The sequence below is a fragment of the Aureobasidium namibiae genome (genome assembly GCF_000721765.1).
Source record: "Aureobasidium namibiae CBS 147.97 unplaced genomic scaffold scaffold_5, whole genome shotgun sequence".
NCBI classification, from domain to species: Eukaryota; Fungi; Ascomycota; class Dothideomycetes; order Dothideales; family Saccotheciaceae; genus Aureobasidium; species Aureobasidium namibiae.
Genome location: NW_013581204.1, coordinates 1,228,969 through 1,251,389, shown reverse-complemented (window position 1 = coordinate 1,251,389; position 22,421 = coordinate 1,228,969). Strand labels below are relative to the sequence as shown.

Below are 22,421 nucleotides of genomic sequence, written 5' to 3'. Positions count from 1 at the left end.
GTCTTTCCGTTGTACAGCTGAAGTACCGCAGAACGTTTCGCACGTAGAGACACGCGTCCTTTGCAATCTGGTTCATGACTTATCTGAATACTGAAAAGCCAATCTGATGACGTGGACCTCGTGTCTTGAAAGTCAATTGCACCCCCTCCCGTCTTTTCTAGACCATGTCTACACGTTCGTTTATGCCTCTTCCTCGTGTCGACCAATCGGACCAGTCCCGTCGCTGCGTCGCTTAGACATGCTCTGCACCAACTTACGCGATTTCGAGGACACACCTTATAATCACGACAGTCTGTAAACCGCTGTTCGTTTGTCTGTAAATGCCTCATTCTCCTTTCATCAGCCAGCGTCGGCAAACACCTTCCCACAGCTTATCAGCTCCATCAGATCCTTCCTCCTTTGCCAAGTCCAATAGATCCTTCAATCTTCCTTCCAATACAGATTCCAGCGTCAATTCCTTAGCTGGCCCCTCATTGGGAACAACGAACATCGACTCCTTGCCGCCCTTCTTGAACCTGGCCCAAGGGGCTTCTCCGTCAACGATGTACTTGATGTACCTCGCCCTCCATTCTCTGATCTTCTCCGCATAATCTATCGACAGTCTATCCTCATATGCACCAAGCAACGCTACAATGTCCCAAGTATGCGATGCAAACCTCTTCTGCTCCAGCGGACCAGGGAAAGGATTTCCGAGATCGAAAAGCTGAAAATACGTCGATGTCTTATCAGCCGTACCCTTCGCCACAGCCAACGCAGCGGAGAAGAAGCCGATATCAGACTCAAACTGGCAGATCTTCTCCAGCGCTTCTTCATCTGTGGTTGTTTCTTCAATCCCATAGATCTGCAGCAAGGTTTCAGGGTTGTTGAGGACTTCCCTAGAGATCTTGATGAAGCTTTTGGCGTGATCTTTGCGCGAATCATCCCCTCGCATCATGATGTTGGAGATACTGCCGTCATAGCTGCATGAACTGATGATCTGAGATTCCAACCATGAAATCTGGGAAACTTTGCCAGCGGCGATAATACGTTGTGTTGCGTGGCCTCGGTGCGGAATGATCTCCGTGTCTACACACGGCGATCCAACGTAAGCCAGATCTCGGATCTTGGAGACATCGCATTTGATCATTCGCTCGGCGACTTGCATACTGCTGAGGTTCTCGGTATAAATGTGCAGTTTGTTTGCTTGCTCGAGGAAGTTGTCCTGGTGTTCTGAGTGCGTCTTATCGGGCATAGTCAAAGGCGTGCCAGAAAACATGATGGCGCGCTTGTACAGCGGCATCCTTCTTCCACTCATGTTATGCAAACTCAAGCTCTCACCACCAGCTGACTGTCCAATAGCAGTAATATTGTCTTCATCACCTCCAAAGCCACCAATGTTGCGACTAAGCCAGGTAAACGCCGTGATCTGGTCATGCAACCCGTTGTTCGCAGGCATCAGGCCTTCTGCATGAGGAGAGTGGAAGAACCCGAGTGCGCCAAGTCGATAGTTGACGGAAACAAAGACTAACGGCTTTCCCATATCCGAAGCTTGGGTGCAGAAGGTGAGCGGGTCGTAGTACTTTCGTTCGCCGGAACCAAGAAAGAATGCGCCGCCATGGATAAACACCACAACCGGTAGCTTCGATTCCGGCGTCGCATCCTTAGGCACAGTGATTGTGAGGCGCAAGCACTGCTCAGATTGATCCTGCTCTTCCACATCGTCTGGCAACTGGTTCGACTTGGCGTCCATGTGAGCAGACTCCAGCGGCTGTATGCTTTGGGGGCCTCGTTCGGTGACATCGTATGTTTCTTTCGGTACAGGCTTCGTCGTGAGTTGTTTCCTTCGTGGTACATCCATCAACATTTCAGATCTGGCAAATCGCTGCTTAACGGTTCCATAGGGGATGGAGCGGAATTGCGTAAACTTGTCGGTGACGGCCACGCCCTGTAGCGGGCCCAGCAGCGGATGCTCGAGGAAGTTATTCGCCATTCTGAATGCTTTCATCTGACAGTGTGATGGTCGAAAGAACAATTCGAGAATCCATGTTGAATGTCATAGATGTCGAAGGGTGCGGTGCGGGGATCGTCATGAAATCGAAACGTCACCAACAACGGCAGACGGACCGACGAAGTGGGGCCATACAGCACTTCACTCGATACTGGAGAAATGTGATACCATACCACACGTCAGACAACAACAACCCTCACATGCGCCTTCTTCCCCGAAATTTCACCACACCGCAAACCATCATGACGCGAGCGCGACGGCAGTCCTTCCAAGAGATCGCGGCCCTCAAAACCGAAGGCTTCGACTACAAGATCAATGTCCTGGATCGCGTATCCGCCATCGTAATCATTGCTCCACACGGAGGAGACATCGAGCCCGGCAGCTCAGAAATTGCCGCAGCAATAGCCGGCGTCGATCTGTCTCTCTACGACTTCCGAGGCTTGCGGAATACCAGCGGCCATGGCGAGCTACATCTGCCAAGCCATAAGTTTGATGAACCGCGATGTTTGCGACTAGTGGAGGCAGCAGAGACGGTAGTCGCAATACACGGGCGCAAGAATGGTGATGATGCCGAACGAGTATGGATAGGAGGCTTGGATGTACAAAGGTGTAGGAGGACGATGACGGAATTGACAAAAGCTGGGTTCGGTGCTGTGGTTCGCGAGCCTGGAGAGACTTTGGCCGGGACAGCGGTGTCGAATATCTGCAACCGAGGAAAGAGGAAAATGGGAATTCAACTCGAGATTCCAAAGGCATTGAGAAAGCAGTTGAAGGACGATTGTGTGCTGCGTGAAGCATTTGCGAAAGCTGTAATTAAAGCAGTACGAGAGGAAACGCTGATTTCGAAATATTGAAGTTGAGTTTGTACAATAAGCATAACTAAGATAAAAGCTACGTAGCTCTTTACATTGTAAGGACAAGTCCAAACAATACACAAACGACAGCAAGGGCTACTGACAATGTACGAGGTGCTAGCGTTGAAGCTGAGCCAGTGTACATGTCAAGAGTAGGAACACCGCTGACAGCTGAGGTAGAAGCATTGTGCTTCGTTGATGAGGATGCAGCGACCAAATTCCAGTTGTTGTGAGGCGATACATCAGCAGTCGTGATGGTAGATGTTGCTGTCTTGAACAATGTGGCCGTGAGAGTAGTCGTGGAGACACCCACTCGTGTGCTGAGAGTAGAAAGAGCATCTACCGCTTGCACAGAGACAGCCAGCAAGGCTGCAATGGATACAAACTTTATGATGAAAAGAAAGCCGGACAACAATGTTCCGTAGAGCGGGAAGGAAGAGTGACGAAAGAAGATAAATGGGCAAAGGCAGAGAGGGTATAACAGTAAGGAATACTTATGATCCCCAGGGCAAGAAATGAACAGCCGCCACAAGAGCAAATTGTTCTGTCCCTTTTGGTGTATCCATCATGACTATAGGACACAGGCTTACCTGGAGGTCGCTTAGTTGCAGTAGCGCTTTGTGACTGACTCTTGTAGAACTCGATAGCGTGAAGCCACACTCGGCTTCTTATCCCAAACTTGAAAACTTCTCTCTCTCTCGTCGCAGACCCGAATACCACAGTTACACTGACGGATCGGGCGAGCACACGTCACGTTATAGATGTGAACAGTCGACAGTCATAGGCGCCAGTCCTGGGCTCCGGTCGTGATTGAAGAAAAGAATCTCTCATGCGTGTACTCGAGTATCACTGGAGTCGGGAAGCGAGGCGGAGTGTCGAAAAGCGATGACTCCGGTCATCTCCGCGGTCAGCCACGAGCTGAAGAAATGAGAATGATTTCCGCTGTCTGTTTGATACCTTCTGCATTGCCTCTTGTTGTCCGAAGACAGAAGTTAACAACCATTACACGTAGCGAAGAGCAAAGTGAGGAGCGAGAGAGATGTTGATATTGAACCGCAGTGCGACCAAACGAGCGTGTAATGGGCAAAGCTCATGTCTTCCGAAGAATGTCCGGATGTAGTCAGGAGCACCCTGTTCCCAGATCCAGAGAAAGTTCTCTCGATGCCAAAAGGGTTTTATAACCTCACAGACCTCATTCTCTCTGCTTGGATCGATGAGCGTAATTTGTCCAATTCATACTGTGGTCAATGGAAGTGTATGGTTGATGCCGACACAAATGGAAGGTCATGTCGATTTCATCTGCCTGAGTCTGAAGATTTGCAAAACCCTCGAAAGTACATTACCACCACGAACGTGCCCGATATTACCAACGGCCGAACATGTATGGACTACAAGATCCCTGGTTACACCTCTCTCACAACAACGAGTAGGCTGAAACAGAGTTATAGAAATGCACAGTCTTCTTAGCAATTGGGGAGCTTCCACTGAGAGCCCCTGACACAGCCCTCAAATCATGGGCCGGCTCTCTTTGGATATTCGCTCCCTACTGAAGTCACTGTGCATTTTCATAGCTATCGGAAAGACATTGAGATATATTAGAAACATTGCATTCATTCATAAGCTAGCTATTTTGCTTGTTGAGGGTGTATCATAATCTAAAGACGGGCCTGGAGCTTCTGCTCCTTTGCGACGTCGAAGCGGTCCAACTCCATGACCTTGACCCAAGCAGAGACAAAGTCCTTGACAAATCTGTCTTGGCCGCTCGACGAGGCGTAAACCTCTGAGATTGCGCGAAGCTCGGGGTGGGAACCGAAGATGAGGTCGTGACGGGTAGCCTTCCACTTCTTCTCACCAGTCTTGCGGTCTTGGCCGGTGTAGATCTCGTCGCTGCCAGCCTGCCACTCGGTCTGAGTGTCGAGAAGATTGACGAAGAAGTCGTTGGTCAGCTGACCAGGACGCTTGGTGAGAACACCGTGTGATGAACCATCGTGGTTGGCGTTGAGGGCACGAAGACCACCGACAAGAACAGTCATCTGAGGAGCGGTAAGAGTCAACAGGTGAGCCTTGTCAACAAGGAACTGCTCAGTGCGGACACGAGAGGTACCCTTGCCGTAGTTTCGGAAGCCATCAACCTTAGGCTCGAGGTGCTCGAACGACTTGACATCGGTCTGCTCCTCGGTGGCGTCGGTACGACCAGGGGTGAAGGGAACGGTGATACCGGCAGCCTTCTCGACAGCCGCGCTTCCACCAAGAACAATGAGATCGGCAATGGAGACCTTCTTTCCACCCTTGGCGGAGCTGTTGAAGTTTTGCTGGACCTTCTCGATGGCGGCGAGAGTCGACTGGAGCTGGGCAGGATTGTTGGCCTTCCAGTCCTTCTGAGGAGCAAGACGGATGCGAGCACCGTTGGCACCACCACGCTTGTCACCACCACGGAAAGTGGAAGCAGAAGCCCAGGCAGTGGTGATCAACACAGTAGGCTCGACAGCCGAAAGCAACTCCTTCTTGAGGGCAGAGATGTCTGAGTCGTCAATGACGGGGTGGTCGAGCTCGGGAATAGGATCCTCCCAGATGTAGACCTCCTTGGGGATTTCAGGACCAATCCAGCGGGTACGAGGACCCATGTCACGGTGCAGCAGCTTGAACCAAGCCTTGGTGAAGGCGTCGGCGAGCTGCTCGGGGTTCTCGGCGAAGCGACGAGAGATCTTCTCGTAGGCTGGGTCGAAGCGGAGGGCAAGATCCGAAGTCAACATGCGAGGCTTGTGCTTGACATTGGGGTCATATGCGTCAGGAATGATGGCCTCGGAGTCCTTGGCCACCCACTGGTGAGCACCGGCAGGAGACTTCTCCTGCTCCCACTCGTACTTGAACATGTACTCGAGGTAGTGGTTGCTCCACTTGACGGGAGTCTTGGTCCAGATGACCTCGAGACCGGATGTGATGGTGTCAGGACCCTTGCCCGACTTGTACTTGTTGTTCCAGCCAAAGCCCTGCTCTTCAATGCTTGCGCCCATGGGCTCGTCGCTGACGTTCTCTGTGGGGCCAGCACCGTGGGTCTTTCCGAAGGCGTGGCCACCGGCAATGAGGGCAACCGTCTCTTCGTCGTTCATGGCCATGCGGCCGAAGGTGGTACGGATGTCGCGGGCGGAAGCGACGGGGTCGGGGATGCCGTCAGGACCCTCGGGGTTGACGTAGATTAGACCCATGTGTGCTGCGGCGAGAGGCTCCTCGAGCTCGCGGGAGTGAATGTCGGTGTGCTCCTTCTTGGACTCATCACCGTCGATGACACCAGGCTTGTCGGGACCGGGCTGACCGTTGGAGTAGCGGACATCGTTTCCGAGCCATGTAGACTCGCCACCCCAGTAGACCGACTCGTCGGCCTCGAATGTGTCGGCACGGCCACCACCGAAGCCAGCAGTGGGTAGACCCATCGACTCAATGGCGACGTTGCCAGTAAGGAGCATAAGATCAGCCCATGAGATCTTGTCACCGTACTTTTGCTTGATGGGCCACAACAGGCGACGGGCCTTGTCGAGGGAGGCGTTGTCGGGCCATGAGTTGAGAGGAGCGAATCTTTGCTGACCCTCACCACCACCACCGCGGCCGTCGAAGACACGGTAGGTACCAGCTGAATGCCAGGCCATACGGACGAAGAAACCGCCGTAGTGACCGAAGTCTGCAGGCCACCAGTCCTGAGAGTCGGTCATCAAGTCGGTGAGGTCCTTTTTCAGGCCCTCGTAATCGAGGCTCTTGAATGCTTCGGCATAGTTGAACTGGTTGTTGTAGGGGCTCGACACGCCGGTGTGTTGGCGAAGGATGTTGAGCTTCAGCTCATTGGGCCACCAGTCCTTGTTTCTAGTGCCACCGCCGCCAACGTTGACGGTCTTGTGGTTGGCCTTCATAGGGCATCCGCTGGGAGGAGGAGACATGATGCCGGCTGTGTATGGAAGAGTAAGAGGATGGGAGAGAGATGGAAGGGAAAAGGCAGATGCAGGACGAACGAGGAGGAACGACGCTTGTATATGTCTGCCGAGTGGTCGATCAGGGCAATTATGGCGCCGACTCGGGGCAGCTTAAGCTGACCCCGCACCTGCCCGAACCGGATCATGCTTCCTCCCCCCCATTTATATTTGTAAACCATGTAGCTATAGAAATGCACAATGATCTCGAGAAACGAGACAACATCCGTCGAGATGCGATTGATCAGGGGCTCTCCCTGGTCACACCCTGAATCTGGAAACCTTTGTGCATTTCTATAGCTACTAACCACATACCTTTGCACACGAAGAGGCAGCAGTGAAGGCACACGGGTAAGTCGATGGAACTCCCCGCCCTCGGTTTAGACTTTTGGTCATTGCCAACAACGGGAACTGCCACCGACGGCTCTTTCCATTCGCTGACCATGATGGCGTTCACTTCCTACGCGAAGGTGTGATTGTTCTCGCTCTTCGTGTTTCATGTTTCGCTGTGTTTGTTATTCGCGATAATTTGATACATCTCCAATGCACTATATCAACCTGTATCGACCCTCACTCCTGCCGCGAAGAGTTACCCAACATGGAAACAAGTTGATGTTCAATGAGCTCTCATGTGGGGTCCGCGAGCCCGTCGATTCGCCGGCCTCGGCCAACCACCGTTGATGGATTTGTCTGGGCTTCGTCCTCGGTTGCGCAAACAACCAGATAGACTAGTCGACATCCACGGCTTCCTCCGTCGAGCTATGATATCAAAGCCCGATAAAGCTCGCGTCTTCACGGATCCCTTGACGCGATGGGGACAAATCGCTGATGAACGTCCGAGCGGCAGATGCCGTGTCTTTCGATTGCTGACCATAACCACGTGTTGTTGACAATTCGGGACAAGGGACGCGAGAATTCACCCTGATGGAAAATGATGGAAGCCGACGATCGGGAAGTGGAGGAATCGATACGTATGTTCGAGATCAATCATTATTCTCGTTGGTAATCTCTCGGTGCAATTGGTCCATCGCGGTTCTCTCTTGGTACATTGTGTTGGCCAAGCAATGCCTTGTGCTCAATCAAGAGACTATGCTTGTAAAACCATGCTATGCAACATTGTCGTCTTCACGGAACCTGTTCTCCGGTAGGGCTCTGGTTGTTCCTTGGGGATTCACTGCGTGGAGCAGTATCTCTTGCACCTCTGACACCCATTCTCTTCTCTCTATCAAATTTCCTTACACCACCTGACCATCAATCCACCTATTTCAACACCTTCAGCCTCCCCTATCTCTTCAAGTCTAACATCTACCCTATACGCCCCCACCCTGCCTTCTCCCAACACTAACTTTCTCCTTTCCAGACCTTCCCAAGCATTCCTAGCCACCTCTTTACTCCACACTCTGCCCACTCCCCCTCCTACGGCAATCTGACCAGATGCCGAAGCATTGATCTTCGCTTTGGATGCCAGAGACACATATTCGGCGTGTGCAAGAGCGAAAGTGACGGTGTCCGTGTCGTGAATGATGGTGAGTCTGGCTGCGGCGATGAGGAGGGCGAGTTGGAGGACGGACAGTGATGCTAGGGCAGCCAGTTTTGAGTCTGGAGGTTGCAATTGCGTAAGGGTGTTTGTGTCGGTGAGGTGATGTAGAAGATTCTCTGTAGAAGTCGAAGAGGCAGATGTGGGTAATGTAGAGACGGCCAACAGCATGCTCGTGTGAAACGCCCTCACGCTCTTAGAAAGATAGTACAAATTCCGTAGATGAGTGTTGAATGTGTCGAGAGAGAAGAGGTCGTTGAGCAATTCTCCCCAGACCTTCCTGCCGTCTTCGGAAATGCCGTCTGCGGAGAAAGGGGTGAGCGCGTTTTGACAGACCTCTCTGTATGCCGAAAGATGCCTCGGGGCAGATAGATGCACATATCTGTGAGAAAACCTACTCTTGACTCTCTTCTCCAGCTGCTCGACTACATCAAAGCGCGTCGTGGTGCCCAAGACTGCGATGGGAGCTTTGCGACTTTGAGCGATGTCGAAGAGATTGTAAAGCAGTGTCTGGCGTGGATGCGTGGTGAAAAGATCAAACTCCTCGAGTATGAATATAATGGATCTGTTGATTTGATCGGCAGATCTGCCCAACTCTTCTGGGTGCGAGAGCAAAGCCAGGAGAGTGGTAAGCGTGTCTGCTGCATTCTGCGTAACGAACTCATCTTCCATGTCCATTTCCTTCCCTAGCTGGCGCCAGATATCTCGGAGGGCAATCTTGTCGTCTGTGTGGATGAAGCCATTGAGCCTTACCACATGGAACAGATCTGGGTTCTGTACATGCTGATCGGCGAGAATGGAATTTATGATAGCGGTTTTGCCCGTTCCACGTGCGCCAATGATGAGCATACTGTTGCTTTCTCCTGCTACGATAGTCTGATTTACCACAGAAGCGATCTTTTCGAGTTCGGAAGCTAGACCGACAAAAGGTGTATGCGTTCGTTCTTGCAGTTGGTCGAGAACTGCTAGCTGTATGCATTGAAGGTCGCTGCCAGAAATGGAGAGGTTTGCTGATGCGTTCGTTTGTACCGGCTTGACGTCTAGATCTATCATTGCTTTCGGCCGTTGTTTCAGAGGACTGGAGATTGCTTTCCTAGGATTAAACTGAGGTTGTCGAGTTCCGTTGACGTCCAAGAGCATAGGACTCATAGCGCGATACTGCGGTTTCTTTGACGAAGCCAACTTGGATGGACTGACGGGGCCGTCTTCGTCGGCAGTACCCTCCTCTACGACAGGTTGTTTTCGTGGGCGTCCAGGTTTCCTCTTCTCAGTCGTCGGCGGCGGTAGAACCTTGAATGGGGACGACTCTGCCTTGATCGATATCTGAACCTCTCTCCGACTCGCATCTTGGACATCTCTCATCTGGTCCTCCAGAGTGCGTTTTGGCTTCCTCTTTGCAGCTCTTTCCAATTGCTCTTGCTCAAAGGTATCTCGCAACTTCTGCGACAGAGTCTTGCCATTCGTGCTCTTCGCCGGCTCCTGCACTTCTGATCTCGGTGCGGCGATGGGAGTTTGACTCTTGACAGGAGAGGTTTGTGGTGAGTGGGACTCGGCAATCTTTGCGTTCAGACGAGCCATCAAACCGCCAATCTTGCTGTGGCTCTTGGTTGCTGACATGGGCGCAGGTCTTGGTGTTGGCTTCGAAGGGGTCAGGTTGAGAGACGAAGGGGTAGCGACACTGGCCACGCGGATCGTATCGCGTGCCTCATGATGGTCTCGTCGGGGCGTCCTTGAGGTGTGTGGTGGTGGTGCTGTAATGCGCTGAGGGCTTTCTGGGATCGTCTCGAGCTTTCTGCGCTTTGCCGAGCGTGGCGACTCCATTGTGGTCGCTTTGTGTTGTTCTGATTATGACATTCGGTCGAGTCGAGGATTGTGTTGGTTTGTTGATGTTTTGTCAAAAGCGATCGTCATGGCTGCACAACTTCCTCGTGGGGAAGGAGCGGCGCTCTCACGAACCACTGGCACAGCTGGAGCCAAAAAAAATGCACGATTCTTCCGAGACAGTATCAAGGGCCAGAGAGAGTCTATGAGAGCAACACTCTCTACGGATATTGCATTGTCACTATGGCTATAGATCTGCACAGTGCTTTCGACACGGCAGCAAGATCCGCAGAGGGCAGACAAACCAAAGGCTCTCTCTGGGCGCTTCCTCTTTTCTCTGAAAGCTGTGAATTTCTACAGCTGCAACTCAACATGTATGTTATCGTGGCCGAGACTGGTTGTAGCACTGGAAAACACAGTCACACTGGACAGTGTCAAGGGAATCTGGTTCATGCAGCTAACAGGTTTGAAAATAAGCTACTACCCTTATCCATGCAATACAACACCACGAATTTCAATGCTCCCAATGCTAATGCCTTGATGATTCTCTGCGGCTTGGGTCGCTAAGCCGCGCGAACCTCTCAGTCAGCCCACCTTCGTCATTCAATGCCCGTTTTAGTGGGCTGCCCTGCGGCCTGCCATCTGGCCTGAGCAGTTGCCGACTCGCGCTCTTGCGTAGTGGGCTCGCAGCATGACTGTATACTCCTAAGCTCCCTCCGTCACCACCTCTTTTCATCGGACTTGTGGCTCGCTCGCGTAACGTTGGCCTCGTTGCTGGCTCGCGTGACATCGGCCTTGGTTTGCCTGGCGTGTTGAAGATATCTGTCGGCTCATGCGTGGCGCCAAATGATGACATGGTGTTAGTATTGAATGACGAACCCGTAGTGCTATAGCTCCCGAAAGTGGGTTGTAGCGAGGGAGTTGTAGCGCTTCTCGGCAGATTCTTAGTCGGCGAAGTGGCGTACAAGGCTCGGGGATCGTCTGTGAGGTGACTGGCATAAGCCGGGTTGGGATTGACCTTGAATCCCTTGTTGATGACCGTGTGCGGTGTGTAGACATCAACCTCTCTCGTCCTGATTCGTGCTCCTCCAGGACTTGTGGCCGTGTCTCTTGTCTGCGTGCCCACGTCGCGCACTGGACGATTCATGTTGGGATGAACGAATTTGGTGTCGTACTCGTTCATGACTTCTTTGTGGATCAAGGTTGAGTCTTTTGCCTGCTGAACGAAGAATTTCTTGAAGAAGAGCAGCTGTACGCTCAGGAGGACTGCAAGGAGGATGGTGGTGACAAACGTGACAGAGGGACGAGGGTCGGCGGCGCTGGTGGGTAGGAACAGCCAGTAGACGAGGACGTGGCCGGGCGAGAAGAGCGCGAACAATTCGAGATTGAAGGGCTTTGGGTCCCAGACGCTGATTTCCCAGACATCGTTGTGTTGGTCGGGGTGTCGTCGCGGAAAGACATTGCTGGACGAGATGATGGATGAAAAGTATGTCAAGGGCGAGGCAGAGGGTGACGAGTCAACACGCACGCGGCGAGCAGATGGCGTGGTTGGCGCTTGTTCGATGGAAGTTTCGAAGAGACGGTACTTGCGTGAGCGCGTAAAGGTATAGAAGGTATTGAACAGCGAGGCGAAGGCGAGAAAGTGCGCGACAAACGAGACCTGGATTGGATGGAGTCAGAGAAGACACGACTATAAAGGTAGGTGTGCTGTATCCTCAAGTGCAAAGATATGTGGTTAGCAGCTATAGAAATGCACAGTAGTCTCGACAAAGAAGACAGTATCCACGGAGAGCTTGCTGATCAGGGGCTCTCAGTGGAGTCTATCATCATCTCGAGGCCACTGTGCATTTCTATAGCATCAGTTGCGCCTCCAGTGTGTGTGAGAGCGGGGTGGGAGATGCAAGGGAGGTAGCAGATGAGGAGGTAATGGACTCACCAGCCAGAAGAACCAGCCACTCTTCGACTCGAACTCGCCGAATATGTCATCGTGTGGGTTCTTCTTCAGCGCAAACCTTGCGCACGCAAAGACCAAGTTTGCCGCAATGCCTACGGGCAGGCCCCAGTCGCGTAGTGCTTCATCCAGAGCGCTCTCGTGTAGTTCTTCGGCAATCCATAGGAGTAGGTCGTAAGGGTTGAGGAAGGCCTTGATACGTTCTGACAGGGGAGCTCGACGGATGATGGGCGGCATGGCGCAGTCGGCCACTCTCACATTGAGTGGGCTGGTTGGTCAACGGGAATGCATGGAAGAAAGCACAAAGCGTTTGAATGTTTGGAGAAGCAAACAGTGACGTCGGCGTGATCGGAGTTAGCCGACGCGACCGCCAGCTCGCAGCCCGGCATACAGCACGAGCGACAACAGCATTCCTTGTGAGAAGATAACAACACATTATGGCTCTTCCACAATCCGCGTACAAGGACCGTCAGTTCCTTGCTGTTATTGGCGATGAGGTGAGTTGCATCCACTACGCGTCTCGTCTTTTCACGCTGACACTCAATCTCCAGGACTCGGTGACCGGCGTCTTGCTCGCTGGTGTCGGTGTATGACTACCTTAACGGACCCGCTGCTCTCGACATACCTCTGACTTTGCTACCTAGCACGTTACCGACCCTCCGGATGCTCAAAAGAACTACCTCGTCGTAGACCACAAGACCGAGACCCACACCATCGAGGAGGCCTTTGACAGTTTCACCCAAGAGCGCAAGGACATTGCCATTCTCCTCATCAACCAGCACGTACGGTCTCCACTCTACATGCTTGAACATACCTCATCTCCGCGCCATTTACTCATGCCGCTTCCAGATCGCCGACAAGATCCGCAGCCGTGTCGATGCCTACACCCAAGCCTTCCCTTCGCTCCTCGAAATTCCCTCCAAGGACCATCCGTACGACCCCGAAAAGGACAGCGTCATGAAGCGCGTCAAGAAGTTGTTTGGAGAGTAAATTGCAGCTGCTTTCACACGTTTTCAACGATACCCCGAATCCATATTATCATCAATCTGTTCAATACTGCAATGCTCTCGTATGCTACATGCGCGTTTGAATGCCTCGTCGTCCCATTATACATCGTTCGAATGCTTCGTTCCTTGATACATGCTACAGTCTCATATCCACATCTAAGCGACGACCTCGAAAGCACCACCTCTTCTGAAGACAACGGTAGCGGTCAAGCAAGTGATCTTCTCGTTGTCCTTGGTGTAGACGTCGGCGAGGACAGTGTACTTGCCCTGTAAATAGACAGTCAGTATGCGGCTCCGGAGGGCATGTCTCACAGTGAACTTACGGGAGGAATCTCCTTGGGAAGGTCAACGTCCTTGGTCAGCTCCATAGGGCCCTTCTTCAGAGGGCACTCGAGATCGACATTCTTGAGGTTCTCGCACAAGTCGGCCTCCTGGTTGATGATGCGGATCAGACCGTACTTGACTTGCAAGTGGACCTTCGCGCCCTCCTCGACATCCTGCGACAGGACTCCAGAAGCCTTGATGGACAAAGTGACGCCACTGCAAACGAACATGAGCTTTGGCAATCGCGATAAGAGTATGGAGCAAAACCTTACGCAGAGGGAGGGTTGGGAGACAGATCGACCTTCTCAATTTCGAGAATGTTGTCTTTGGGAGCGGCGCAGAAGAGCAGAGGGTTGTCGCCTGGAACGGGGAACTCTTCTTCCAGAGCGTGTTGCGAGTCGCTGCCCATAAACTTGAGGCTACGCGCCGAGGCGCTGGCCGAGAGGAGGGCGACGCTGATAAGACCGAGGAACTTCATCTTGGTGTCTGGATGATATGTGTGTTGTGGTAGAGGAGGGGAAAGGCAACACTTTGATGGTAGGTACCTGGAGCAGACAAACGTGACAGGGCCCGGGTTGTGTCACTGGACGTTCGCCGTTGCCATGATGCTACGGCTTGCTCGCACGTGCCGCAGTGTGGCACTTGACGGTTGCCTAGCACCAACTCTCCGCATCTGACGCCGCTCTTTTCTCCGACGAAGAGCTTCTGGACTTTTGACTGCTATAGAAATGCACAGTAGTCTCGAGGAAAACGGCAGCGGCCATTGAGATGCGACACTCTCGGGGCTCTCTCTGGAAACATCTCGAGCCTAGGAACCACTCTGCCTTTTCATAGCGAGAATTACACGCTTGCCTTCGTAGGAGTCCTTGAAGGATGCTGTGGCAAGAGAGCATGTTGGGTAAAGTTTCATTCGAGTGCATGTACCTGCAGCACTTGCTATCTTGATGCTGATATACAGACATTGCCATCATCGTCGCAGTCGTCAAATATTCCTCTACTTATCGGCAGGGTCGAGAGGCTTCTGTCCCATCTTCTCGACATTCTTCTTCTTCTCCGATGCAGGTGCATTGGGGTCTTGCTTGAAAGCCTCCTGCATGCTGCTGTCCTCTCCTCTACCCTGGGTAGCTGATCCTGAAGGGTTGCTGACCGGTGTTTGAATACTGGCTGTGTCGGGCGATCCAGTGCGAGCATCGGTGGCTCGCGACTGGTTGACGTTGTTGGACTCGGGGCTCGAACTGACGGGGTTGCCGACGTTGGATGCTGTGCCAGGGCTGGCTTGTCCTGCTGTCGAGTCCATGTTCTTCTTGTTGGCATAGCTGCGCACGACTTGAGAATATGTCAGTGGCTACTCGAGCTGTCCTTGAGCTCATCCAAGACTTACAGTTTGCAGGACGGAGAGGTCGCAGAATGCTGATGCGGCTGCTGCGCATGATGGAGCTTCTGATCATTGACATATTGATTGTTGAAGACGTTTCGATTATGCGGAAGAGGAATTGAGAATCAGATCAAAAGATGAGGCATGCAGGTACGCCTTGAAGCTCTTTAGTACCCCGATGGTCATGACGTGTACATGATGTCGGCCATGCTCTCATTATCCATTTTGGTTCTTCCCAACGTTCAACCTCAATTGCACACAAGCACTACCATGTTCAGATCATTACTGGTAAGTTGTGTCTGTCAATGATTGTTCGTCCGCACCACACTGGGTGATGCTTGAAATTTCGAAAGAGCTTGGTGAAAGGGCTGGTTGAGGCACCTCCCGCCGTCACGACATGCCGTGTAACCTCAACCATGGTGCACTTCATTTATGTTTCACTTTGTTTGTTGGTATGCATATGCATCTGCGCTGACTGCCAAATTTCCCTTGCGCTTCACTTTCGACTCCCGTTTTGCAATTCTGTCTTTACCTCTCCAGAGCGAGTCCAACACAATCTGTGTGTATCAAGCCATCAAGCTTGAGGACAGCCGCTCTACGCCTTTCGTTTATCGTTGATCCACGCCTCTCTTGTTGACAAGAGGAGCGCGTGCACTTTCGCCAAACATGCCTGCTGCCACCGATCCTTCTGGCGCCGTTGGTTTCATTACCCGCGTGATGCTGTTCGACCTCATGGTTCTGGCTCGCGATACATCCTTTCCTGATGCCCAAATCCAGGCTATCTGCGACACTGTCACTCAAGAGAATCTCGGCGACTCTGTTGAGCTATTGCGCCGCCTCCACGCTAGCCAGGATACTTCTTTGGTCCTAGCCACCACTCCCTCGCCTGTACAGTCTGCCGCCAACTCCCAGACCAAGTTTCAAAGTCATCCGTTCCACGATTCGTCTGCTGGCCCTGGCGCCGCTTTGAGTTCTGCAACATTCTACAGGCTGTGCAAGGAAGACCGCAACAAGCTGAAATACCTCAGCAAGTTCTGTCCCTTCACCTTGGCCTTTCGCAAGTGTCCTCAGAGCGACAGATGTCAGCTTGTCCACATCTGTTGGGTATGTCTATGCTCCCATACGTTGGGAACACCGACTGACACCAGCTTAGGAGCGTCAATGCAAGAGAGGACGTACGTGTATGTATTCCCACGAGGTTTCTCCTACGTGCGACTCGATCTTCAACGGAACGCGCTGCTCGAAGACCAGAAGACTCGTGGATGACAACAGAAAGAAAGCTTGTCCACGCAACCATGACTACAACGTTCGACTCTTCATGGGTGCTATGCGTGTACCCCACGAGCTCGGTTTTTATGGTATCCGCCACATCCACACTCCGATCAACACCACTCCACCTGCCGAGCCGGATCTTACGTCAGATTGGATGAAGTCCGACGTGGAGGATTCTACCAGCGAGCACGATGAGCCTGGAGATGAGACCATGGCTGATGCTGAAGCTGAGGAGCACGATGAGGTCATGCCTGCCGCCGAAGTCGAGAAACTCAACATCGATCCTAGTGACCGCCCACAAACCCCAGATGGCGACAATCGTTCTGCCACCGATCTGATCCTGTTCACCTGATAGTCTTGTGCCTCGCTCAGGAATTCAACCTCGTTGTGCTTGGAAGCTGCAGGCATATTGGGTCAGTCAAGTGTGCGAATACAGTTTGCTCCACCCACTATTCGCTTCGCACTGGTGAGCTACAGGAAGTCACAAGCTCGCGTCCGACCTCTTCTCTACGCTGGATGTTCGTGAGAGATAGGCTTCAACTACACACATTCGTTTTCACTCTATAGTATCGCAATGAAAAAAATCATAAATTAGTTCCCTTTTTTCACACATCACTATCCAACCCCAGTAATGACTCTCTGATGTCCTTAGCTCAGTTGACAGTAAAGCATCATCCATTCACTTTCTCGAACTGCTCGTTCAATGTTTCCTCTCTCGTAAATTCGAAGGAACATCCTTCACTCGAATTGCTGACGCTCTCGATGCTGTACACGATAACCTTACAGTACTTCTATCTCGCTTTCTGTCTCCATTCTCTCTCAAACAACCATCCACCGGCGACCGCACATCATGGTTGCCGTCCAACCACTACCCACTCAAGTTCCTCTTGACACTCTCGACCCCAAACGCCTCGCCGATGTACAATACCTCAGCGGCTACTGCCCCTTCACCCTCAATTCCAAGCCCTGCCCTCACGGCTCCAAATGCACACTCAAACGCCTCTGCTATGTACGCATCAACTACCTGCCCTTCTCTTTCCACCGAGGACACTGATCATTCCCAACAGGTTCTTTGCGACTTCCGCTCCAATCAAAGACACTGTGATGGCTTTCACGATATTGCTCCCATCTGTGAGCAGTTTTTGACCGATAAGGGATGCAAGTATCGCAATGAGGGCGATCATCCATGGTTTCCCAGAAGCCATGACATTGAGTTGAGACGTTGCATGGATGTTATGATTGAGCCTCATCGTCTTGGTCTTTACGGCGTGAAGCATTGACAAAGAACATGAAATTCGAGCTCGTTATTGCTGGAGCAGTTTGGCAACGATCTCATCAGCACTTTCCTCCCTCACACCCAGCAACTCCGCATCCGACTCTTCTCTCGTCGCAGCAACCATGCCTCTGCTTTGTCCAACATAATACAGTGTTGCCACCGCCAACTTCAACCTCCACATCCCAGCTCCAGTCTTGAAGTCCTCTTTCCCACTCTTAATCAATTCTCCAGACGTGTGTCTCTCTACCTCCCACTTCTCTCCGGTAGCCTTTTCGAATGCAAATAGTAATTCGTTCTGGTTTGTGCATATGCTTTGGACTGCGAGGAAACGGTTTGCAGTTGCTGAGGGATTGAGTAGTGTGCCCACGACGGCTTGACCGATGCCGGAAAGAGTTGTGCCAGTGAAGCGCTCGTTGCCTGAATCGTAGATGATGGCTCGATGAGTTTTCACATCGAAACCCATCATGGGAAACTTTTTCATTGCCTGTCGCACTCCATGTCAGCCTCTCTCTCTTGTCGAGATAGGTTATGATATTTTTCTGCATTGCGACCGGGTGATACTCCGGGGTACACAGGATGAGATGGTGGGTACTCACCCAATCGATGGGATTTCCGGTACTCAAGCCAGTCCATGTAAATTCCCCTACTTCCCTTGCTTTCTGTGCTGCATAATCCCACCCTTCCCTCCTCTGCGCATGGATTGCACCAAACTCCTGGAATCCTTTCTCCGTCAATCCCCACCCGAAATCGTCAATGAGGAATCGTTTTACACCAGCCGCCACAGCTGCATCAACGAACGTCTTTTGCAGGGATATCCCACCCGGCCCGACGACGCAGACGACGGCATCTTGATTGGCGAAGGCGATAATCAGAGAGGAAAGGTCGTAATCGATGCGGAGAGTGGGAATTGAGGGTGGATGAGCTGTTGTGGACGTTGTGCGAGTTATTATTGTGACGTTGAAGTTCGCGGCAAGCAAGTCGGATGTTATGGGTGTGCCGAAGTTGCCTGAGGCCTGTGGCACGAGATGAGTTCAGCGGTGGAATAGCAGAGGATGCGAGATGGAGCTTACACCTAAGACGGCGACGTTCTTGATGATGGACATTTTTTTTGGATGACAAACAGCAGACTGATCCGGAAACGCGATATGAGGGCATTTGGTACTTATAGTAGAGCAGTTTGACAGTCGTGATTACCGCCGAACGGAGTGGGGCAGAAATCCTTCGCGCAGCGGCATTGTCAAAAGATTGGAAGCTAGGCGGCAGCTCTGGCTCTGACTACTGATTTCTTGTGTATTGATCCACGCGATGCGAATGATCATGGCAACGCGACATGATCGTCAGAGATGATGAGACTACCAGTGGTATGCATCAAGTTCAGGGTCCGAAAGTTGGTGTCTAGATGTTTTGAGGCGCGGGGCAGCTGCCTCTCCTGGACAACGAAGCTGAGCGTCGTTTCCTTCCTGCGGTGTCTCAAGCCGGTTCTCGGTGTTGTATCCCACAAGAGCTGTAGACGATGTCGGATCTGATGCCGATTATGTCGTAGTTGACGTCGTAGTCAATCCAGAGAGTATACCTGTCTTTTTTCGCAAGATCTCATTATTTTTCCACGACATGGAGAGCCTGACAGGGAAAGCTGCTGCTGTACATTCGATAGAGTGCGGCGAAGAAGCAGCCAAACATTTTGCTTTTGACAAGGAATACATCAATCTCAATCATGGTTAACTCAGATGACGCAACTTCATGGACTGTGACGGCTGACGCTCCCAGGCTCATACGGCACTCATCCCATCGAGGTCAGGACAGTCCACCGCAAGTATCAGGACCGGGCAGAAGCAAGACCAGATACATTCGTTCGATACGAGTTCCGCACACATCTGCTCGACGAAGCAAGACAGGCTATCGCAGACTATGTGCATGCCCCTGTCGAAACATGCGTCCTGGTACCCAACGCAAGCACTGGCATTGATACCGTGTTACGAAACATGGTTTTCGAGCCCTTCGATGCTGTAATATGTTTTTCGACGATATACCCAGCGTTCATGAACACATTGGAGTACTTGACAGAAAGAGACGAGTTCAGCATATACAAGATTACGCATGTGCTTCCCCTCTCCGACGATGAGATCTGTAGTGACTTCGAAAGAGTGCTGGAAACAATCAGGATGGATGGCAAGAGAGCTAGACTTGCGATATTCGACACCATAAGCTCCCTCCCAGCCATCCGCATGCCCTTCGAACGCCTCACCGAGATCTGCAGAGCTAATGCTATTCTATCATGTATTGACGGAGCGCATGGAGTCGGTCAACTCTCTCTCAACCTCGCCAAACTCGATCCAGATTTTTTCGTCAGCAATTGTCACAAGTGGCTGTTTACTCCTCGGGCTTGCGCTGTCTTATACGTACCGATACGAAACCAACATCTGATTCGCTCAACCATTCCCACCGGGTTCAACTTCTTGAAAGAGGAGAGGGCCGACCAGACCAACAACTTCGTCGCAAACTTGGCAGCTGTGGCCACCAGTGACGATACACCATATCTCTGTATCCGTGCAGCATTGGAGTGGCGTAAGCGCATCACCTGGAGAGACAAAAGTGGCGAAGAAGCAATCATACAGTACAACAACAATCTCGCGCGAGAAGGCGGCAGGCTGGTGGCACAGATGCTAGGCACAGAGGTCATGGACAACGCAGAGTGTACCCTTGGAGATTGTGCCATGACAAATGTACGCCTACCCGTCAACACAGGAGGAAAACTCATTCGGGACCTTGAGCATCGAATCAATAAGACGATGAACATCAGTTACAACATTGCGGTCAATGCATATGCATATGAGGGGAAGTTCTGGGTGAGGTTGAGTGCGCAAGTGTATCTTGAGATGAAGCACTTTGAGGCCGCAGGACTTGCGCTCAAGCAGATTTTTGCCAATCACGTCGTGAATTGATGAAAATTTGACGAACAGCTGCAGCACGCGTCTCTCTATACCTCAATGACGTATTAGTCCCGTATATGATGGTCGTGGAGCAGCAGAAGAGTTGTGGACGCAGACCAAGATGACTGATGTCCTTGATTCGGGAGAAGCTGAAACATCCTGACGGACTGCGACGAGGAACAGCCGACATCGACCCCGATTTAGCCGATGTCACCTCCGAGATTTAGAAAGCCAACTCATTAATCATCAACATCACACACCACACAGAGATCTCTGGTGTTCGAGATAACAATGGAATCACTGCCACCTGAGCTCTTGTACAAGATTTGCAGCTTGGTCGCTATCGGAGAGGCACGCCTCGCCAAGTATGCAACAATATCTCGAGCATGGCAGCGTGTGATTGAAGACCGTACATTCTCGCACTTGTCCTTGGTCAATGACGAATTACACTTTTTTGAGTCAGCTGTCCTCAAATCGACATACGAATATCGCCGCATGGCTATCGGGCGTGTGGACCTTATTATCAATCTTCCAAGCTATGACGATCATGCGTGTGGACGCTTTGAAAGGCAGGCAGACAGACACATCAACGACCAGGCTTTCAGCAAAGCCATTGCTCATCTTTTTGGCGCACTGGCGACTATTGACATTGGCGGCCGTTTCGGTCTCATTGATCTGCACCTACAACGTGTTGATTCTGCTATGGATCGTGGTCGCCGAGATAGCGAGAAGTTGAGAGCAGACAAATTGGCAATGGGTAGAGGGCGTCGAAAAGATCTCTTCGAGCTTCGCTACCGAGACTCTTACCTCCAACTGCTTGATCCTGGGAGACTCCCTCTACTGTACAATATAGCTTCGTTGACCATCAATGGTGACAACGAGCGCAAGCTAGCCCCATCAACGGTAGTCGGACTCATGTCAAGACTACCCAATCTTCCCAATGTCAACTGCGTGTTCTCGGATAACGAAAGGAGACGACCAGACCAGCGAAGGCACTTACGCTCACAACTGTCCGAGCAGTTGACAACGATGGCTCCACCGAAAGGTCTCAAAAGATTCAACGTGACCTTGACCAACAGGCAGCCGTTCAACAGTAATTTTCTAGATGCAGACATTCGTGGTGGTGTTTACGCGACCCATGCTGATGATCTGTCCACCGGGTTTCGACTATTTTCGAAAGCAGCGCCCTGTTTGACCAACTTCATCCTCAATGGTCCGATATCCGTTGGACCAGACATTTTCTGGCCATCGAACACGACGGATCCCGATATTGAGAAGTGTTGGGAACATCTAACATCGTTCACTGTCAAGCTCAGTGCAGTCAGGCCCGACGGCGGCTGGTACATTGAGCTTGACTCTCAGCGTGATACCGAGTCTTCCGATGAAGGAGAAGAGGACGATCAAGACGAAGAGGACGAGGAAGAAGAGGAGGACCATCATGGTACCTACAGCGAGGATTCCTTGTCGAGCTATGATTCAAGCGATTCATTCTTCGCCACAGATCAACAGCCACCAGATTCTTACGGCTACGCAGATCGAAGACGAGACGAGCGACTCAAAGGTAACAGGCCTTCCACGTCCAACTTTCGCACAAAGCCTACCCGAGAGCTCGAGACCTTGTTTCTCGCAGCCGCCGATGCAGCATCCCAAATGCCCATGTTGGAGTACATGTGTGTCAGCCTCGAGATTCGTCCCAGCGGACGGACAGGACGGCGGTTCCGGCGATTGGGGTTTCAGTACCGGGCTGCGAAGCGTCAGAGCGATTATCCAGGCCCAAGTGACAGACGGTTGCAGTGGAACGTGCCACGCGACTGGCGTATGAGCCAGGAGTTGGAACAGCAGTGGCTGTCCCTTCTAGGTGCTGATGGCATTGTGGTATACGACGAGTGGTAGCGACAGACTCTGAGTTCGTTCGAAATCGGGACCCCCCCATGTGCTAGAATTTGTCGCTACCACCTGCTCTGACATGAACGATAAGGCGGAATTTAAGCTTCCACAATGCATAATACTTCCTAGATAACAGAAACAGCCACAGAGAGCCCTGTTATCATGGCTTTCCTATGGGCTCTGTGGAAGCTTTATTTTGACTAGGAGGACTGTATATCTCTATGGTCGTCGGCGCGACATG

At 51.8% G+C, this 22,421-nt stretch overlaps 13 protein-coding genes across 13 annotated transcripts; 6 read left to right on the top strand and 7 right to left on the bottom strand.

Annotated features, from left to right (window-relative positions):
• Positions 1–325: 325 nt before the first annotated feature.
• Positions 326–1,729, bottom strand: M436DRAFT_42832 (alpha/beta-hydrolase; the record flags this gene model as incomplete). Its single annotated transcript, XM_013573579.1, has 1 exon — positions 326–1,729. The coding sequence occupies one exon, from the start codon at positions 1,727–1,729 to the stop codon at positions 326–328; it is 1,404 nt and encodes a 467-aa protein (XP_013429033.1).
• Positions 1,730–2,229: 500 nt separating this feature from the next.
• M436DRAFT_62567 (DUF867-domain-containing protein) lies at positions 2,230–3,074 on the top strand (the record flags this gene model as incomplete). Its single annotated transcript, XM_013573749.1, has 2 exons — positions 2,230–2,767; positions 2,932–3,074. 2 exons carry the CDS (start codon positions 2,230–2,232, stop codon positions 3,072–3,074), a joined length of 681 nt encoding a protein of 226 aa, XP_013429203.1.
• Positions 3,075–4,496: 1,422 nt separating this feature from the next.
• M436DRAFT_42934 (bifunctional catalase/peroxidase) lies at positions 4,497–6,770 on the bottom strand (the record flags this gene model as incomplete). Its single annotated transcript, XM_013573602.1, has 1 exon — positions 4,497–6,770. The coding sequence occupies one exon, from the start codon at positions 6,768–6,770 to the stop codon at positions 4,497–4,499; it is 2,274 nt and encodes a 757-aa protein (XP_013429056.1).
• Positions 6,771–8,025: 1,255 nt separating this feature from the next.
• M436DRAFT_42503 (uncharacterized protein) lies at positions 8,026–9,186 on the bottom strand (the record flags this gene model as incomplete). The annotated part of the gene is made up of 1 exon (XM_013573517.1): positions 8,026–9,186. One exon carries the CDS (start codon positions 9,184–9,186, stop codon positions 8,026–8,028), a length of 1,161 nt encoding a protein of 386 aa, XP_013428971.1.
• Positions 9,187–10,877: 1,691 nt separating this feature from the next.
• Positions 10,878–12,346, bottom strand: M436DRAFT_80599 (uncharacterized protein; the record flags this gene model as incomplete). Its single annotated transcript, XM_013573911.1, has 3 exons — positions 10,878–10,987; positions 11,038–11,818; positions 12,095–12,346. 3 exons carry the CDS (start codon positions 12,344–12,346, stop codon positions 10,878–10,880), a joined length of 1,143 nt encoding a protein of 380 aa, XP_013429365.1.
• A 200-nt stretch (positions 12,347–12,546) lies between these two features.
• M436DRAFT_80598 (vacuolar ATP synthase) lies at positions 12,547–13,099 on the top strand (the record flags this gene model as incomplete). The annotated part of the gene is made up of 4 exons (XM_013573910.1): positions 12,547–12,606; positions 12,661–12,696; positions 12,754–12,891; positions 12,959–13,099. The coding sequence occupies 4 exons, from the start codon at positions 12,547–12,549 to the stop codon at positions 13,097–13,099; spliced, it is 375 nt and encodes a 124-aa protein (XP_013429364.1).
• A 173-nt stretch (positions 13,100–13,272) lies between these two features.
• M436DRAFT_62563 (putative Phosphatidylglycerol/phosphatidylinositol transfer protein) lies at positions 13,273–13,918 on the bottom strand (the record flags this gene model as incomplete). The annotated part of the gene is made up of 3 exons (XM_013573748.1): positions 13,273–13,383; positions 13,440–13,656; positions 13,713–13,918. The coding sequence occupies 3 exons, from the start codon at positions 13,916–13,918 to the stop codon at positions 13,273–13,275; spliced, it is 534 nt and encodes a 177-aa protein (XP_013429202.1).
• A 516-nt stretch (positions 13,919–14,434) lies between these two features.
• Positions 14,435–14,894, bottom strand: M436DRAFT_62562 (uncharacterized protein; the record flags this gene model as incomplete). Its single annotated transcript, XM_013573747.1, has 2 exons — positions 14,435–14,766; positions 14,822–14,894. The coding sequence occupies 2 exons, from the start codon at positions 14,892–14,894 to the stop codon at positions 14,435–14,437; spliced, it is 405 nt and encodes a 134-aa protein (XP_013429201.1).
• A 587-nt stretch (positions 14,895–15,481) lies between these two features.
• On the top strand, positions 15,482–16,439 carry M436DRAFT_62561 (uncharacterized protein; the record flags this gene model as incomplete). Its single annotated transcript, XM_013573746.1, has 2 exons — positions 15,482–15,919; positions 15,969–16,439. 2 exons carry the CDS (start codon positions 15,482–15,484, stop codon positions 16,437–16,439), a joined length of 909 nt encoding a protein of 302 aa, XP_013429200.1.
• A 498-nt stretch (positions 16,440–16,937) lies between these two features.
• Positions 16,938–17,367, top strand: M436DRAFT_71617 (uncharacterized protein; the record flags this gene model as incomplete). Its single annotated transcript, XM_013573823.1, has 2 exons — positions 16,938–17,096; positions 17,155–17,367. The coding sequence occupies 2 exons, from the start codon at positions 16,938–16,940 to the stop codon at positions 17,365–17,367; spliced, it is 372 nt and encodes a 123-aa protein (XP_013429277.1).
• Positions 17,368–17,391: 24 nt separating this feature from the next.
• M436DRAFT_43193 (NAD(P)-binding protein) lies at positions 17,392–18,466 on the bottom strand (the record flags this gene model as incomplete). The annotated part of the gene is made up of 3 exons (XM_013573646.1): positions 17,392–17,847; positions 17,960–18,376; positions 18,434–18,466. 3 exons carry the CDS (start codon positions 18,464–18,466, stop codon positions 17,392–17,394), a joined length of 906 nt encoding a protein of 301 aa, XP_013429100.1.
• Positions 18,467–18,974: 508 nt separating this feature from the next.
• On the top strand, positions 18,975–20,305 carry M436DRAFT_42398 (PLP-dependent transferase; the record flags this gene model as incomplete). The annotated part of the gene is made up of 2 exons (XM_013573499.1): positions 18,975–19,080; positions 19,131–20,305. 2 exons carry the CDS (start codon positions 18,975–18,977, stop codon positions 20,303–20,305), a joined length of 1,281 nt encoding a protein of 426 aa, XP_013428953.1.
• A 342-nt stretch (positions 20,306–20,647) lies between these two features.
• Positions 20,648–22,186, top strand: M436DRAFT_31988 (uncharacterized protein; the record flags this gene model as incomplete). The annotated part of the gene is made up of 1 exon (XM_013573412.2): positions 20,648–22,186. A coding segment is annotated over one exon (1,539 nt), but the record flags the coding sequence as incomplete, so codon positions are not given.
• Positions 22,187–22,421: the final 235 nt, after the last annotated feature.